Here is a 14,857-nt window from a genome sequence, read left to right on the forward strand (position 1 = left end):
AGCTCTACTGAGGCTTTTGGGTTTATTTGGTTATGCATAATTAGAGCAATATGGGGACTCTCACTTTTTCATTTAGCTGAATGCGTGGGAGCGAAGACTGTTAGAAAATGTAACCATTTATGCTCTTTCTGGAACTTTTCGGGGTGCTTTAAAGTAAAAAACAATGAGATGGGTATTTTCCAAAATAAACAGGTCTGGAAAGATAGATTTATACATGGTGTTCTCATTTATTCTTTGAACAGGTTTCCAGAATGGAGGAACAGGTAAACAGCTTAAAACAGTCAAATGAAAATCTTCAGAAGCATGTGGAAGACCTTTTGAATAAACTGAAGGAGGTAAAACAACTTGAAGTATATGTGAAACAGCATTACAGTTGCTTCTACAAATTAAAAACCAAAACGTGTGAAATAGAAATAGTGGAATGCTCCCTCACCCTGTCTCTTCTTTAATTTACTAGGCAAAAGAACAGCAAGCTAGTATGGAGGAAAGATTCCACAATGAACTGAATGCCCACATAAAATTATCCAATTTGTATAAGGTGAGTTTATTGATTCTGTTATAAGTGTGTATTAGTATTACTTGGGGCTAAATCTTAGCATTAAATGTAATGCAGGCCAGTTTTGGGGTTTTTTCCCCACAAAGTGTGGATGTGGGGAAGACTAACTTCCATTGCAAAACATTGTGAAACATCCAAAACATTGTTTTCTTTGCTGCTGTCTTAGGCAGCATTTGAAATGTTACATTGCTTGGATCGTTTTGTAGATTAAGCAAAACTGGGGTTAAAATAGTAATTTTATGCTCACTGTTTTGAGGCTTCATGTTGTATGAATGTGGTTATGTCTTAATGAAGTTTTATTGGGAGGTAAAGGTTTGTATGTAAAATACGACTATGCAAGAGATATTTCTGAGTTTGGTTAGTAGAAGTTCATTTCAAATAACACTGCAAGTGTTAGTGATCTGATTAAGACGCAGCTGAATGTCATGTATTGTGTCAAATAAGCACCGTCTAAACAAGTATTTAAAAGACATGTAGATGAGGCACTTAGGGACATGGTTTAGTGGCCATGGTGGTGTTGGGTCGATGGTTGGACTTGATCTTAGAGGTCTTTTCCAACCTTAATGATTCTATGATTCCAAGTAATTTTTGTTTTGTCAGCTCAAAGAGTGAAAAATATCCTGTAGCTATTGACTAAGACAAAGTCAGCTAACGAGATTGCTCTTTAGTTTACGCATATTAGATTCACAGGTTAATGAGTTCTGTTTCCTGAGTTTTCTTGCGTAGATACCCACATAAACATTCTACCCTGCTTAATTCTGAGTTCTACATTAATACTTTGTCTGATTAGATGTAAACTGATGTCCCTTCATTGAACAGCAAGTCATTAGCTAACTTTTCTGGAGCATAATGCATTACCATTTACCTTTTAATTCAGTTTTGTTTTAGGTTTTTTTTACTCCTATTCATTCATGCTTTTATTATAGAATCATTGATTTGAAGGGGCTTAAAGGTTTGTCTTCCGCTTAACATAGGGTTTGCTATGTACTTGTAACTGCTGACGTATTTGTCTGACCTGACGTTAAAAGCATCGATATTGACTGCCCTCCCATGGGAGCCTATTCTGAGACTTCGCTGATTAGCAAAAGTTGAATCAACTTTATTTCAGTTATCTCTAATGGACTTGCAGAATTGCTAAAGTATTGTACAGTCTTGCACTTGTGAGATCTCTAACTTGAAGCAAAGAAACATAAATGTTAATATAAGATTCCCTAAAAATACCAGATTTTTCAGAATGATCAAAATTGAGTACTCAAAATTTCTCCATATTTTCTTTAGTGAAGAGAAGGAACAAAGCCAGCACCAGCTATAAAGCAGCTAAAGGGCATACATTTTATTTGGATTTGTCATATCAAATCAATGTCTGACACTTCTTACTCTCAGACGGGCAGTTTGCATCAAAGTGAGACTTAATCCAAGTGGAAAGAGAACTGTCCAGTTTAGGTGAATCTTAGCATTTTGCTCAAAAACTGCATGTTCATAATTTTTGATCAGTTTGAGCTTTCTTATAAAAATATAGTTGCTATTACTGTGTAATAAAAGGTTAAATAAAATGCTTTTATTTAGAGTGCTGCTGATGACTCGGAGGCAAAGAGCAATGAACTGACAGGAGCAGTAGAAGAGCTGCACAAGCTCCTGAAGGAAGCAGGTGAAGGTAAGCTATGAGTGAGAAATGGCAAATGGAACAGAACAATTACGCTCCTTTGTAAGTACCTTGATGCATTGAAAAATCAGTATTGAGCGTTTACGAAAGGAACTCCATTAGGCTTTTGGGATGGTGGAAACATCAGTCACTTTGTAACAAAAATGTTATGTGACTAGTTGAGTTTCCTTTGGGGGGGGGCGGGGTGGGGAGGAACTACCTTCAAATACAGCTGGAATTTTACTTTGGATTTTGATGAGAAGATCTAATTTTGCAAGATACGTCTTCATTCTAGTTTCTCGTTATAGATTCCTTTTCACTGATAAAAGGACGGTTCATATTTTAGCCCTCTTCTAAGCAAAGGTGATAGGCAGCAGTTCATGCTTTTGTCATGCTACTGAGTTTTCTCATCAGCATGAGCTTCTGCAGATCATATAAAGTTAAAGTAAAATTTAAGGTACATATGCAAATTTTGGTCTTTTTAAAAGAAAAAAATAGAAACAACCACAACACAACAAACTGCTTGTCTGATTTAATTTTAGCTAATAAAGCAACCCAGGAGCATTTGGCTGAGGTAGAAGAGTCAAAAGCTGTAATGGAAAAAGAACTGAGAGAGAAGATCAGTAAACTGGAAAAGGAGCTGGAGAATGCTAATGACTTACTGTCTGCTACAAAGCGTAAAGGTAGGGGTCACATTGGGAACTAAAATACATAAAGCCTCAGGCTTTCTATCGTAAGTAGTCTTGCATGAAAATACTATACTGAATTTCTGTAGGAGGTAAGTGCATTAATCTTAATTCATCTTTGGTCATTTCTAATCATGAATTTTAGAAGCTTTTTCGTGTGTGTGTGTGTATATATATGAAAATATACTTTTTATGTATATAAAGTATATTCCACACACCACCACCACCACCAAAAAAAAATGCATTTCTATCAAAATGTTTTTTGAAGTTCTTTTGTTAATCTGACTTACCTTTTCAGAGAGAAGGGAGAGGAAACATTTCCTTAAGGCTGAATCATCATGCTTTTGATGGTTTTCTGGAGAGGGGAGTGGGGTTGATAAACTATTCTTATTTTCCTCTTAAAAAAAAAAATAAAGCAATGGAAAACAAACATCTGTCCTTAAAATTCCATTTAACGTGAAATCTTGCTCAATAGTCACTGTTCTAGTTCTACCATTTTTTTATTAAAGAAGAGTCTGTTTGCTACATATAGGTAATTTCTAAAGGAAAGAGAAAGCAGAGCAGGAAGGAACAGAGAAACATCATATATATTTGCTATCTGCCTATGTTAATTTAATGAAAGTAAACAAGTGCTTTGCCACTGTAAATCTGCAGTTTGCTAAGAAATCTGATGTTAAGCTTTGCTCCAGCTATTTCAATTGTTTACATTCAGAAAGAATCTAGATTTTAAGAGTCTAATAGCAAAAGCTTTTCAGCATTTCAAATTAAACTAGTCAGAGACCTTGATAATGTATGACATGGAATATTGTATATAATACCAGTCACTTGCACATGTATATGTATAATACAGATTACAGAAAACTCTTAAATCAGCAACTTTAAGGACTTAAAATAGTAATTTAAAATATGGTAGTTGTGAAGCACAAAGGTGTGTGAAGACATTCCTTATATTAATATAAGTGTATTTATGATGGGAATTATTGAAGCTTTTTAATGCTAATTGGTGGGATTATGTCTTCAGGAGCCATATTGTCTGAGGAGGAACTGGCAGCTATGTCTCCTACTGCTGCAGCAGTAGCTAAAGTAGTCAAGCCTGGAATGAAATTAACTGAGGTGAGAAGAAACTCTTTAATTTCAAGGCCCTTGAAATGCCAACAGAAATACGTTAATAATATAAGGGTGCAGACTTCATTCGCTGTTTTGGACTTGATGTAATGCCTGACTGAAGTAAATGAAATCTTTCCATGCATTTGAGGCAGACTTTACTAGTTAAGTTATTGGGATTTTTTTCAACATGCTTTACAGTTTTTCTTCAGTAGATGAAAATATTTGTAGGGTCTTTTGGTTCTTTTTCTGAAATATGGTTTTTGTTTGTGTACATAAACTTATTTTCTGTATGCATTTTTGGCAGGAGCTTTTTTCTTATTTACATAAATTTTTAATTGGTACTGCTGCACATTTGGCTTATACTTGCAGAAAAATTAACAATGATAGGTCGTACATATTCTAGAGGGGTTTTTTTGCACTTTTATTTATACAATTGTTATTTTCATTTTGTTTGTTACTGGTCATTCTGTCCAGCCATTAGATTACTTTCTTCTGTGCTTGCTGCTTTCTTTTGTGGTACTAGTTTTGATATTTCTGTTTTCTTAAACTTGCTTAAGGTTTGTCCATTTTACACAGAATTCTTTTATTGCATAAAGTTGCACTATAGAAGTTTGCCATTTTCAAATTGATAGGGATAACTGCTTTGCCATGGTATGAGTCCTTTTTTTTTTTTTTTTTTTTTTAAAGTCCATCTTGTTTCTCTGAATTCATTAGTTTAGAGTTGTATAAGATTGTACCACCTTAAGGTATGAATTATGTAATTATACCAGTGGTTCTTTGATACATCAGGACAGACATATTAAAAAAAAAACCCAAAAACCAAAAAATCTTCTGTTGCAGCTGTACAATGCATATGTAGAAACTCAGGATCAGTTGCTTTTGGAAAAGCTGGAGAATAAAAGAATCAATAAATATTTGGATGAAATAGTGCAGGAAGTAGAAGCCAAAGCACCAATCTTAAAACGTCAGCGTGAAGAATTTGAACGTTCCCAAAAAGCTGTTGCTAGTCTGTCTGCAAAGCTTGAACAAGCTATGAAGGTCAGTATAAAATAAAACCACATATAAAATTATGGAAAAAATGGATTTTTAATTCCTTAATCCTAATTACTGTTAGTAAACATACAAAAGGGATCTTTTCATCAACTTTTATTTTGGGAAAATATCTATTGAACTTTCTAGCCTGCAATTTATTGGACTGTACACAGTATTTTATAGAGACAGCGTTTTTATAGTGGAGGCTTAAATGTGGTGACTTACAATCTCTGGTTTTCTGAGAGAGTAGAATTCTTTATAAACAAGGATTAGTATTTGTCCAAAGAAATAAAACTGGACTTTGGTGCCCACTTCCCATTAATTTTAATACATACACTAATACAGCATGAAAGAGCGTGGCTTTTGATTCCTAAATATGTGGAGTTTAACCTCTGGAGTGTAACTTTAAAGAAGTAAAGTGCAGTTTGATTCACAAGGCATGTCTCTCTAAATTATGTTGTCTCTCTGGAAAGAAATGTGTCTGAGTTTAATTGCTATGTGTTTCTTAATGTTTGTATGCTTGCAGGAAATCCAGCGATTGCAGGAGGATGCTGATAAAGCCAATAAGCATGCCTCTCTGCTTGAAAGAGAAAACCAGAGACTGGAAATACAAGTAAAAGACCTTTCACAGCAGGTAGAACAAATGTTGCTATGGTTAAATGTACTATTTGCAATTTATTTATTAATATGGTGCTGTATTTCTGGAGTTCACTTGGAAGTTTTGTTCAGCCACAGTCATGTACACTTTGGTTGTCATAAGAGCCTTAGTGATGGTTTCTCCTTGGGACAATGTGATATTTACATTTCTGCTTACAAAATTAGAGTAAGTTTAGCTGGATACAAGTGATGCTGCTTTAGGATAATATTGATAAACATCTGACATGGAAAACTCTCATATATATTGTTTGTTTGATTGGAATGTCCTGTGATCTGTTTGCAGAACTGAACACAGAATATCTACTCCTGATTTTGATGTGGTTTCCTTTTGTCAAACTGTTTTTTCTATAATGTAATTATCTTACAAGTATTAGTTGATTGTAATAGTTTGTATGTTGTAGGAAAAAATTTACTTTATTTCCAAGTACTTTATTTCTAACATTGTTTTTCAGAGCAAACTTCTGAATCTGTCTTACGCTAGAATGTTCTCTTTCAGATTCGTGTGCTTTTAATGGAACTTGAGGAAGCTAGAGGCAATCACGTGATTCGTGATGAAGAAGTGAGCTCCGCTGACATCAGTAGCTCTTCTGAAGTGATATCTCAACATCTAGTCTCTTACAGAAATATTGAAGAACTTCAGCAGCAGAATCAGCGTCTCTTGGTGGCTCTTCGGGAGCTGGGAGAGGCTAGAGAAAAAGAGGAGCAAGAAACAACATCATCTAAGTAAATTATCTGTTCCTTCTAATTAACTGTTTATACTAAGTAGTAACAGGGATTTATTCAAACACTTCAGTTTTTTGCTTCTGATCGTTATTAATTGTATGTATATGCATATGTAAGTGTGCATATGCTCATGAGTAGCTATGTAATTCATAAAGGCAAATTGTTATTAAGAAACATTGTCTTCAGTTTTAGATTAAAATGGCTTTATAGCTATAGATCTTGTAATAGGTCCTCTCATCAAAATCCAGAGAAAAATAATTGTTGGTCTTTTAGTGAATGTGATTTCACACAACAGAGCTGTTTTCTGAAAAAAAAAAAGATAAGTTTTTATTCCCATTAGCTGAACAAAAAAGTTGAATATGTGCATGTCTAATGCACTAGCTGTAAAGCCCACAGATAAGAATTCTGTATTAAAAGTTCTTAGCCTGATTCTCTGTTCATGCTGCTGGCTGTTGTTTAAAGTTATTCACATGAATAGAATTACCTCCGTTCTGTTTTTCATGGAAGAGGCCTACTTTCTTTGTCATCTACAAAATGGCAAGCCCAAAGGCCAATCTTTCTATAAGTTTGCTCAAAAATCTCAGTGGTGCTTAATGTTCAAAGATGCAATAAATGTACACTGAAGGACTTGTGACAAAATGTAAGGGTTGTGTCATCTTGGTATGCTTCACTGTGTATGTTACTGAAAACAACTGTTGTTCGTTTCAGAATTTCTGAGCTTCAGAGTCAGCTTGAGGAAGCTCTCAATGAGCTAGAAAAGCTGCGTGAATCACGTCATCATCAGTTGCAGCTTGTTGAGTCTATAGTTCGTCAGCGTGATATGTTCCGCATATTGCTGGCACAGACCACAGGAGCTATCATTCCTTTGCAAGGTAAGCTTCACATTTCTGCGCCATTGGAAAAAAATAAAATTGTCATTTGTTATGAGTTTTCAGTAATGGTGCTGTAATGGTACTAGTATCTTCTGTTAACCTGGTGTTCAACTTTTACCCTTACTCACTGGAAAACCCATGAATTTGGATTTAGACACGTGATTTTATTTTTACAGTGTAATAACTTGCTACATAATGACTGACATGTAGTGGTGACTACGTGTGTTCTGGTAGCATATTGTAGGTATAAAGACTGAGTTGCTCAGGAGAGCCCAAGACTTTCCTAGCAATACAGTATTGTTTTAGCCATATTTCAATGTGTTTATATGGTCTTCTGCTTTAGTAAGCATTCGTTCAATTGTTGCCTTTAAAATCCCCTTTATATTTTTTTAGCTTCAGGTATATTACCAGAGGAGATTTCTCTTACATCTACTCCAAAGCGCCCAAATTTGCCTCAAGCCATGTCAACTCCTGCTCCAGTGTCAATGGCTGAGTCAGTGGAGACTGTGGAGGCTAAGGCTGCACTTAAGCAGGTATATTTTTCAATAAACACTGTAGAAAGCTATCACTATTTCCTTTTACTCTTGTAAGCACTTTAATGTCTGTTCTTTTATGTAGTTGCAGGAAGTTTTTGAGAACTATAAAAAAGAAAAGGCAGAGAATGACAAGTTGCTGAATGAACAAAATGAAAAGCTTCAGGAGCAGGTCACAGACTTGAGGTCACAAAATGCAAAGATATCCACACAGCTGGAGTTTGCCTCCAAACGGTAAATCAGCTGTTTAATTTCATTGCCTTATGTATGTGTTCTCTGTCAATAGTCATGTTGACTGCTTGATATCATTTGCTCAGGAAGAGTTGCCAGTTAAACATTAATATTGTTTATTTTGTTAAAGAACACAAAGGAAATAGTGAAGGTGGGATCAAGAATATGCCTTCTAGTTGAATGAGCCACACATGTGAAAACTGATGCACAAGAACAGAAACATATAGCTGTGTACATATACCTCTTGCAATTAAACAATTTAATGTGGCAAACATACTTTGCTTTGTTGTTCCACGTGAAGTTACGAAATGCTGCAGGATAACGTTGAAGGCTATCGTCGAGAAATAACATCTCTGCATGAAAGAACCCAGAAGCTCACAGCAACAACTCAGAAGCAAGAGCAGATAATTAACACTATGACTCAAGACCTCAGGGGAGCTAATGAAAAACTGGCAGTGGCAGAGGTTAGTAATACAGTGTATTGTACTCCTAGATATGCCAAGTTAGCACAAGAGTTTTTCTTATTATTATCTTGAAAGCTGTCAGAACTTGAATGTGTGGCTTTTTGAGTGCATCAGCTATTAAATTTGTAAAAGCTTGTGTGCATATACATTTGGTGCGTACATTTGTAACATTCTGCAAAATATCTCAAGTACCGAGTGAAGATGGAAAAATGTTCCAAAGGTGTTTCAATTTACAGAGAAAACAGAATGTGATTAGTCAAATGGTTGTGTTCTTCCTGTTCTTGGTTTAATTTGCATGAATTTTAATGTACAATCTGTAATCTTAAAAGCTCTTTTTTTTTAAATAGTATTAACTGATCATAAAAATATTGTCCAAATTAAAATTAATGGACAGATTTGGGATTGATAACAAAGTTCTTGTTATTATTTGCTGTCTTAAAGGTGAGAGCAGAAAACTTAAAAAAAGAGAAGGATATCTTGAAGATGTCAGATGTGCGTTTGACTCAGCAGCGTGAGTCTTTATTAGTTGAACAAAGAGGACAGAACTTGCTGCTTACTAATTTGCGAACTATTCAGGTATGTGGTATTATTCTTATGTCCAAGTCTGGTCTGTCTTTCAGAGTTTTCAATAAATACCCATCAAAATCAACTTCAATAGCCATGGGTTTGGGTCTTAAAGTGGAATTTTTTTTTTCCTATTATAAATTGACACTGAACATAAAATACTTGAACAACTTGTATGAGCAATTTGTTTAAGCAAGTTTGTTATTCCTGTCCTAAATTATGATACTCTGTTATTTACCTGGGCAAAGTCCTGAGAATTTTGAGTTGATGAGAAGGGTTTTCACAATAAAATGGAAACGAAACACATGAAACAAAGTGAAAGGAAAAAAATCTGTATGTTAATTTTTATGATAGCAAAATTTATCAGTGCCTGCCTTGGTAGTTTATTTTCCTATTGTTTTAAGGTATATTTACTTTTATATCTTAGAATCATAGAATAGTTTGGGTTGGAAGGGACATTTAAAGGTCACCTAGTCCAATCCCCCTGCCGTGGGCAAGGACATCTTCAACTAGATCGGGTTGCTCAGAGCCCCGTCCAACCTGACCTTGAATGTTTCCAGGGATGGGGCATCCATCACTTCTCTGGGCAACCTGTGCCAGTGTTTCACCACCCACAGCATAAAAAATTTCTTCCTTATATCTAGTCTAAATCTACCCCCCTTTAGTTTAAAACCATTCCCCCTTGTCCTGTCGCAACAGGCCCTGCTAAAAAGTTTGCCGCCATCTTTTTTACAAGCCCCCTTTAAGTAGTGATAGGCTGCAAGAAGGTCTCCCCAAAGCCTTCTCTTCTCTAGGCTGAACAACCCCAACTCTCTCAGCCTTTCTTCATAGCACAGGTGTTCCATCCCCCTGATCATTTTCATGGCCCTCTTCTGGACCCGCTCCAACAGGTCCATGTCTTATGCTGAGGGCTCCAGAGCTGGATGCAGTACTCCAGGTGGGGTCTCACCAGAGCAGAGTAGAGGGGCAGAGTCACCTCCCTCAACCTGCTGGCCATGCTTCTTTTGATGCAGCCCAGGATACGATTGGCCTTCTGGGCTGCAAGCGCACATTGCTGGCTCATGTCCAGCTTTTCATCCACCAGTACCCCCAAGTCCTTCTCGGCAGGGCTGCTCTCAATCCCTTCATCCCCCAGCCTGTATTGATACCGGGGGTTGCCCTGACCCAGGTGCAGGACCTTGCACTTGGCCTTGTTAAACCTCATGAGGTTCACACAGGCCCACTTCTCGAGCTTGTCCAGGTCCCTCTGGATGGCATCCCGTCCCTCAGGCGTGTCGACCGCACCACTCAGCTTGGTGTCATCTGCAAACTTGGTGAGGGTGCACTCGATCCCACTGTCTATGTCATTGATGAAGACAATGTATTAAACAGTACCGGTCCCAACAGAGACCCCTGCGAGACGCCACTCGTCACCAGTCTCCATCTGGACATTGAGCCATTGACCACCACCCTCTGGATGCGACCATCCAACCAATTCCTCACCCACCAGCCAGTCCACCCATCAAATCCATACCTGATCCAGTTTAGAGAGAAGGATGTTGTGGGGGACCGTGTCAAAGGCCTTACACAGGTCCAGATAGATGACATCTGTAGCCCTTCCCATGTCCACTGATGTAGACACTCCATCATAGAAGGCCACTAGGTTAGTCAGGCAGGACTTGCCCTTGGTGAAGCCATGCTGGCTGTCTCGAATCACCTCCCTGTCCTCCATGTGCCTTAGCATAGCTTCCAGGAGGATCTGTTCCATGACCTTCCCAGGCACAGACATGAGGCTGACTGGCCTGTAGTTCCCTGGGTCTTCCTTTTCTCCCTTTTTAAAAATGGGGGTTACGTTTCCCCTTTTCCAGTCAGTGGGAACTTCACCGCACTGCCACGACTTCTCAAATACAATGGATAGTGGCTTAGCAACTTAATCCGCCAGTTCCTTCAGGACCCGCAGATGGATCTCATTGGGTCCCATGGACTTGTGCACCTTCAGGTGCCTTAGATGGTCTCGAACCTGATGTTCTCCCACAGAGGGCTTATACCTTATAATCTTCTATTATAAGGTATAGTGACTCGTAGAGCATAAATGTTTAAGGTTGCACGTTTTGTCATGTGACTGAACTCTATTTCTATAGTAGATCTTTTGGGTTTTTTTAATCCCTGGATTTAGACTGCATGGATGATAGATTTTCTTCTAATAATTATATCAATAGTATGATAACTTATTATATCAATAGTATTAAAAAACCTGTCAAAACTAAGTCATTCATACATTGTAAGTGTTACTCTTTATAATTTTCTGTATCTACCTATTATTGCTTGCTCCCTGCAGTAATTATTTTATGGGTGGGAGAAGTGTTGTGACAACTTCGTATGAAGTGCTGCAGTAATTCAGAAGAAAATTGTTGAAGTGTATTGTAAGCATAGTGCGTTGTGCTTTTTTATCAGGGAATACTGGAGAGGTCCGAGACAGAAACAAAACAAAGACTCAATAATCAGATAGAAAAGCTAGAGCGTGAGATATCTCAGCTGAAGAAGAAACTAGAAAGTGAGGTGGAACAAAGACATTCCCTTACCAAAAATCAAGAGGTAAGTATAACTATAAATACGCTAAACTTGTTTTAGTGAAAATAAAGCCACAGTTGCATGGCTTCTGCCAGCTTACAGTGCATTGTTTTTCATATGTGAAATTTATAAACATTTGGTCTTTGTGCCGTTTGTGAATAATTACAAGTTTAAGAACCTTGTGTTTTCAGGTTCATATCCTGGATCTTAAGAGGCAACTCGAGACTGAGATAAACCGTCACATTAACACAAAGGAACTTTTAAAGAATGCCCAGAAAGAAACTGCAATGTTGAAACAGCAGCTTAACAATACGGAGGCTCAGCTAGCATCTCAGTCATCACAGAGGGCTCCAGGGAAAGGTAAGATGTTTTTCTACATTGAATTTCTCTTTATGTTAAACGTTGCTGTCTGCAGAATAGTAAAATTCGTAATAATTTAGAATTAGGAGGACAGGACGCTAAATAATAAACCTCTTCATTATTACAGTCACATATTCAAACAAGTGATAACCAATGTCCTGGTTTTGGCCGGGACAGAGTTAATTTTCTTCCCAGTAGCTGGTATAGTGCTGTGTTTTGGATTTAGGATGAGAACAATGTTGATAACACACTGCTTACGTTCAACAGCTAAGTAGTGCTTACACTAGGTCAAGGACTTTTCAGCTTCTCATGCCCTGCCAGCAAGAAGCTGGGAGGGGACACAGCCAGGAGAGCTGACCCGAACTGGCCAAAGGGATATTCCATACCATCTGACGTCATGCTCACTATATAAACTGGGGGGAGTTGGCCGGGGAACAGCGATCACTGCACAGGATCTGGCTGGGCATTGTTCGGTGGGTGGTGAGCACTTGCATTGTGCATCACTTATTTTGTATATTCTTTTATCATCATTAATATTATTATTATTTTCCCTTCCTTTTCTGTCCTATTAAACTGTCTCTGTCTCAACCCACGAATTTTACTTTTTTTTTTCTTCCCGATTCTCTTCCCCATCCTGCTGTGGGGGGTAGTGGGCAAACAGCTGTGTGGTGTTTAGCTGCCTGCCAGGTTAAATCACAACAACCAGGATGATTCATTAAAGTAAAATTAATGTCCAAGCAGTCTTTGACAAAGGGGAAAAATAAAGCAAAACTTACTAAAGGGTCCCTTTTATTTTTATTTGAAAGAACTTAAATCTATTAGGTTACTTATTTTTAAATGGCCAATTTTTTTTGTCTGAATCAACAATGTTTATTGTAAGCCAGTAATTTGGTTAGGGCTGACATTAAGGAAGCTTTGTGAGGGTGATTGTTTTTTCCATGTTGTTATCCTAAAAAGACTTTCGCTTTCAACAGAACAGTGGTTTAAAAAACTGAATTAAACTTCATCAGTTAATGAACGTGTTGTAATATTATAGGTCAGCCTAGTACAAATGAAGATGTGGATGATCTTGTAAGTCGACTAAGACAAGCTGACGAACAAGTTAATGACCTGAGAGAAAGACTCAAGACTAGTTCCAGTAATGTGGAACAGTACAGGGCCATGGTTCTTAGTCTAGAGGAATCCCTTAATAAGGAAAAACAAGTAAGTAGTTACCATTGTTTATTAGGGAGAAAACAGAAACAAAATGAAAGATGATGGGTTTTTTGTACTACTGTACAGTTTGTAGGATTATGGGAGGAATTACAAAAAAACTGAAGTTAGTTTAGAAGGCATTAGAATATAATGTAGTAAGACCATATTTTAGACAATTTTATTAAAACCACTTTTAATCATGGAAATATTAAACCTTTTTGCAGCATATTTTTTAAATTGCTGAATTGTAAATTTGACTCAAAGTTGTACTCTGCCAATGTCTTCCTTCGAAAGAGGGGAGTTGACTTTTAAAAAAATCTTCCTTATAACCCTGTGATCAATGATTAAAAATATTATTTAGCTCTCAATCAAAAGCAGTTAAATTCACACCTTCTGCATCAGTAAGGTTCTCACTGATGCAAAACACTCTATGTGGTATTCATGGGAAAAGCTTAAGAACAACCTTCCAGTCTGTCTCATACTCCACCATGTTAACAGCAAATGAAGCCTGTTCTTCCAAGCTGTTCATCATATCAAAATAAGATAGATTGGGGAAACAGAATTCTCATTTTTTTTCTACTGAAGTTACAGCATCAGTAGACGATGGAGTGCTGTTTGTCTAGTATCCAAGTTCTCTGCCTGTCTGTGTTCTGTTACTGTAAAAACTTCATTGTGGCTTGATACGCTTTACCACTATTGCAGACTTTAGTGTGTAATAAAAAGATACGCTGGCTGCTGCATTCTTGAGTGCAGTCACCTAAAACTGTTCTTAGATGTACTTCATGGGGTATTGCAGCTTTGAAGGGACATTAAAAAAAAAAATTCAGTGCTATTTGTGATTTTCCACATTTTCAGTGTTGTTCTAAATCAGGTGCTGAGAATACCTACTCTGGCTTTAAATTGTTAATAAAATACTGGTTTCACATCAGAATACCATATTTAAAGGGAAAAAAAAATTGATCTCTTATGATGGATTTTAATGAAGGTGACAGAGGAAGTTCGTGCAACAGTTGAAGCTCGTCTGAAGGAATCTTCAGAGTATCAAGCACAGCTGGAAAAGAAGCTGATGGAGTCAGAGAAAGAAAAGCAAGAACTACAAGAGGAGAAGCGTAAAGCTGTGGAGAATATGGAACAACAGGTATGCACTGAATGCCCCTTCCCTTAAACTCCCTTGCAGAGGGTCCACAAGAATGTGCTTTTACATAATTCCCTAAACTTCAATTTGTTTTCGCAGTATAGTAGCATCCAAAACGAAATTTTTTAGGATGTACAAAAGGCTAGCTAAATTTGAGAGGTTTCGAAACATGAGTAGTATTTTAACCTTATCACTTCGTTAGGGTGATTGTGTAAAGCCGTCACTATCTTCCTGAACTTTGAGCACTGTTTGCAGAAAAACATGAGTAAAAGCATTTGAGAAAGGTTTCAGAAAACCCTTTTTGGAACATGAGCCAAAAACAAATTTGTATCATGCACATATTTTAAAACCAGAGTGGTCTGTGCCCTTATTTGTCTGGTTTATATTTGGGCTCTCATTGAGGTTGAAAAAAACAAGATGACTGCAACTAGAATTACTGCAGGCCTGACTCTGAAAGAACAGTAATATATTTTTACCAGGAAAGAGCTCTGTATATTAATAAGTCAAAATCTTGAAAGTATTTCTCTTTAGATTAAAATTAATATTTAAAA

At 37.0% G+C, this 14,857-nt stretch overlaps 1 protein-coding gene across 3 annotated transcripts in view; it reads left to right on the top strand.

The window, feature by feature from the left end:
• The window catches only part of TPR (translocated promoter region, nuclear basket protein), a 49,032-nt gene that overhangs the window by 5,815 nt on the left and 28,360 nt on the right, over positions 1-14,857 (top strand). For all 3 annotated transcript variants that reach the window (XM_076339554.1, XM_076339556.1, XM_076339555.1), the window contains exons 7-23: positions 243-335; positions 458-538; positions 2,123-2,210; positions 2,741-2,881; positions 3,906-3,997; positions 4,832-5,029; positions 5,550-5,657; positions 6,177-6,403; positions 7,112-7,275; positions 7,669-7,808; positions 7,894-8,042; positions 8,341-8,503; positions 8,945-9,079; positions 11,501-11,641; positions 11,809-11,977; positions 13,014-13,180; positions 14,157-14,309. In XM_076339554.1, the coding sequence (XP_076195669.1) occupies positions 243-335; positions 458-538; positions 2,123-2,210; positions 2,741-2,881; positions 3,906-3,997; positions 4,832-5,029; positions 5,550-5,657; positions 6,177-6,403; positions 7,112-7,275; positions 7,669-7,808; positions 7,894-8,042; positions 8,341-8,503; positions 8,945-9,079; positions 11,501-11,641; positions 11,809-11,977; positions 13,014-13,180; positions 14,157-14,309 (2,409 nt within the window). The remainder of the gene's footprint in view (positions 1-242; positions 336-457; positions 539-2,122; positions 2,211-2,740; positions 2,882-3,905; positions 3,998-4,831; positions 5,030-5,549; positions 5,658-6,176; positions 6,404-7,111; positions 7,276-7,668; positions 7,809-7,893; positions 8,043-8,340; positions 8,504-8,944; positions 9,080-11,500; positions 11,642-11,808; positions 11,978-13,013; positions 13,181-14,156; positions 14,310-14,857) is intronic.

The sequence above is a fragment of the Aptenodytes patagonicus genome, chromosome 5 (assembly GCF_965638725.1).
Source record: "Aptenodytes patagonicus chromosome 5, bAptPat1.pri.cur, whole genome shotgun sequence".
Classification (NCBI taxonomy): domain Eukaryota; kingdom Metazoa; phylum Chordata; class Aves; order Sphenisciformes; family Spheniscidae; genus Aptenodytes; species Aptenodytes patagonicus.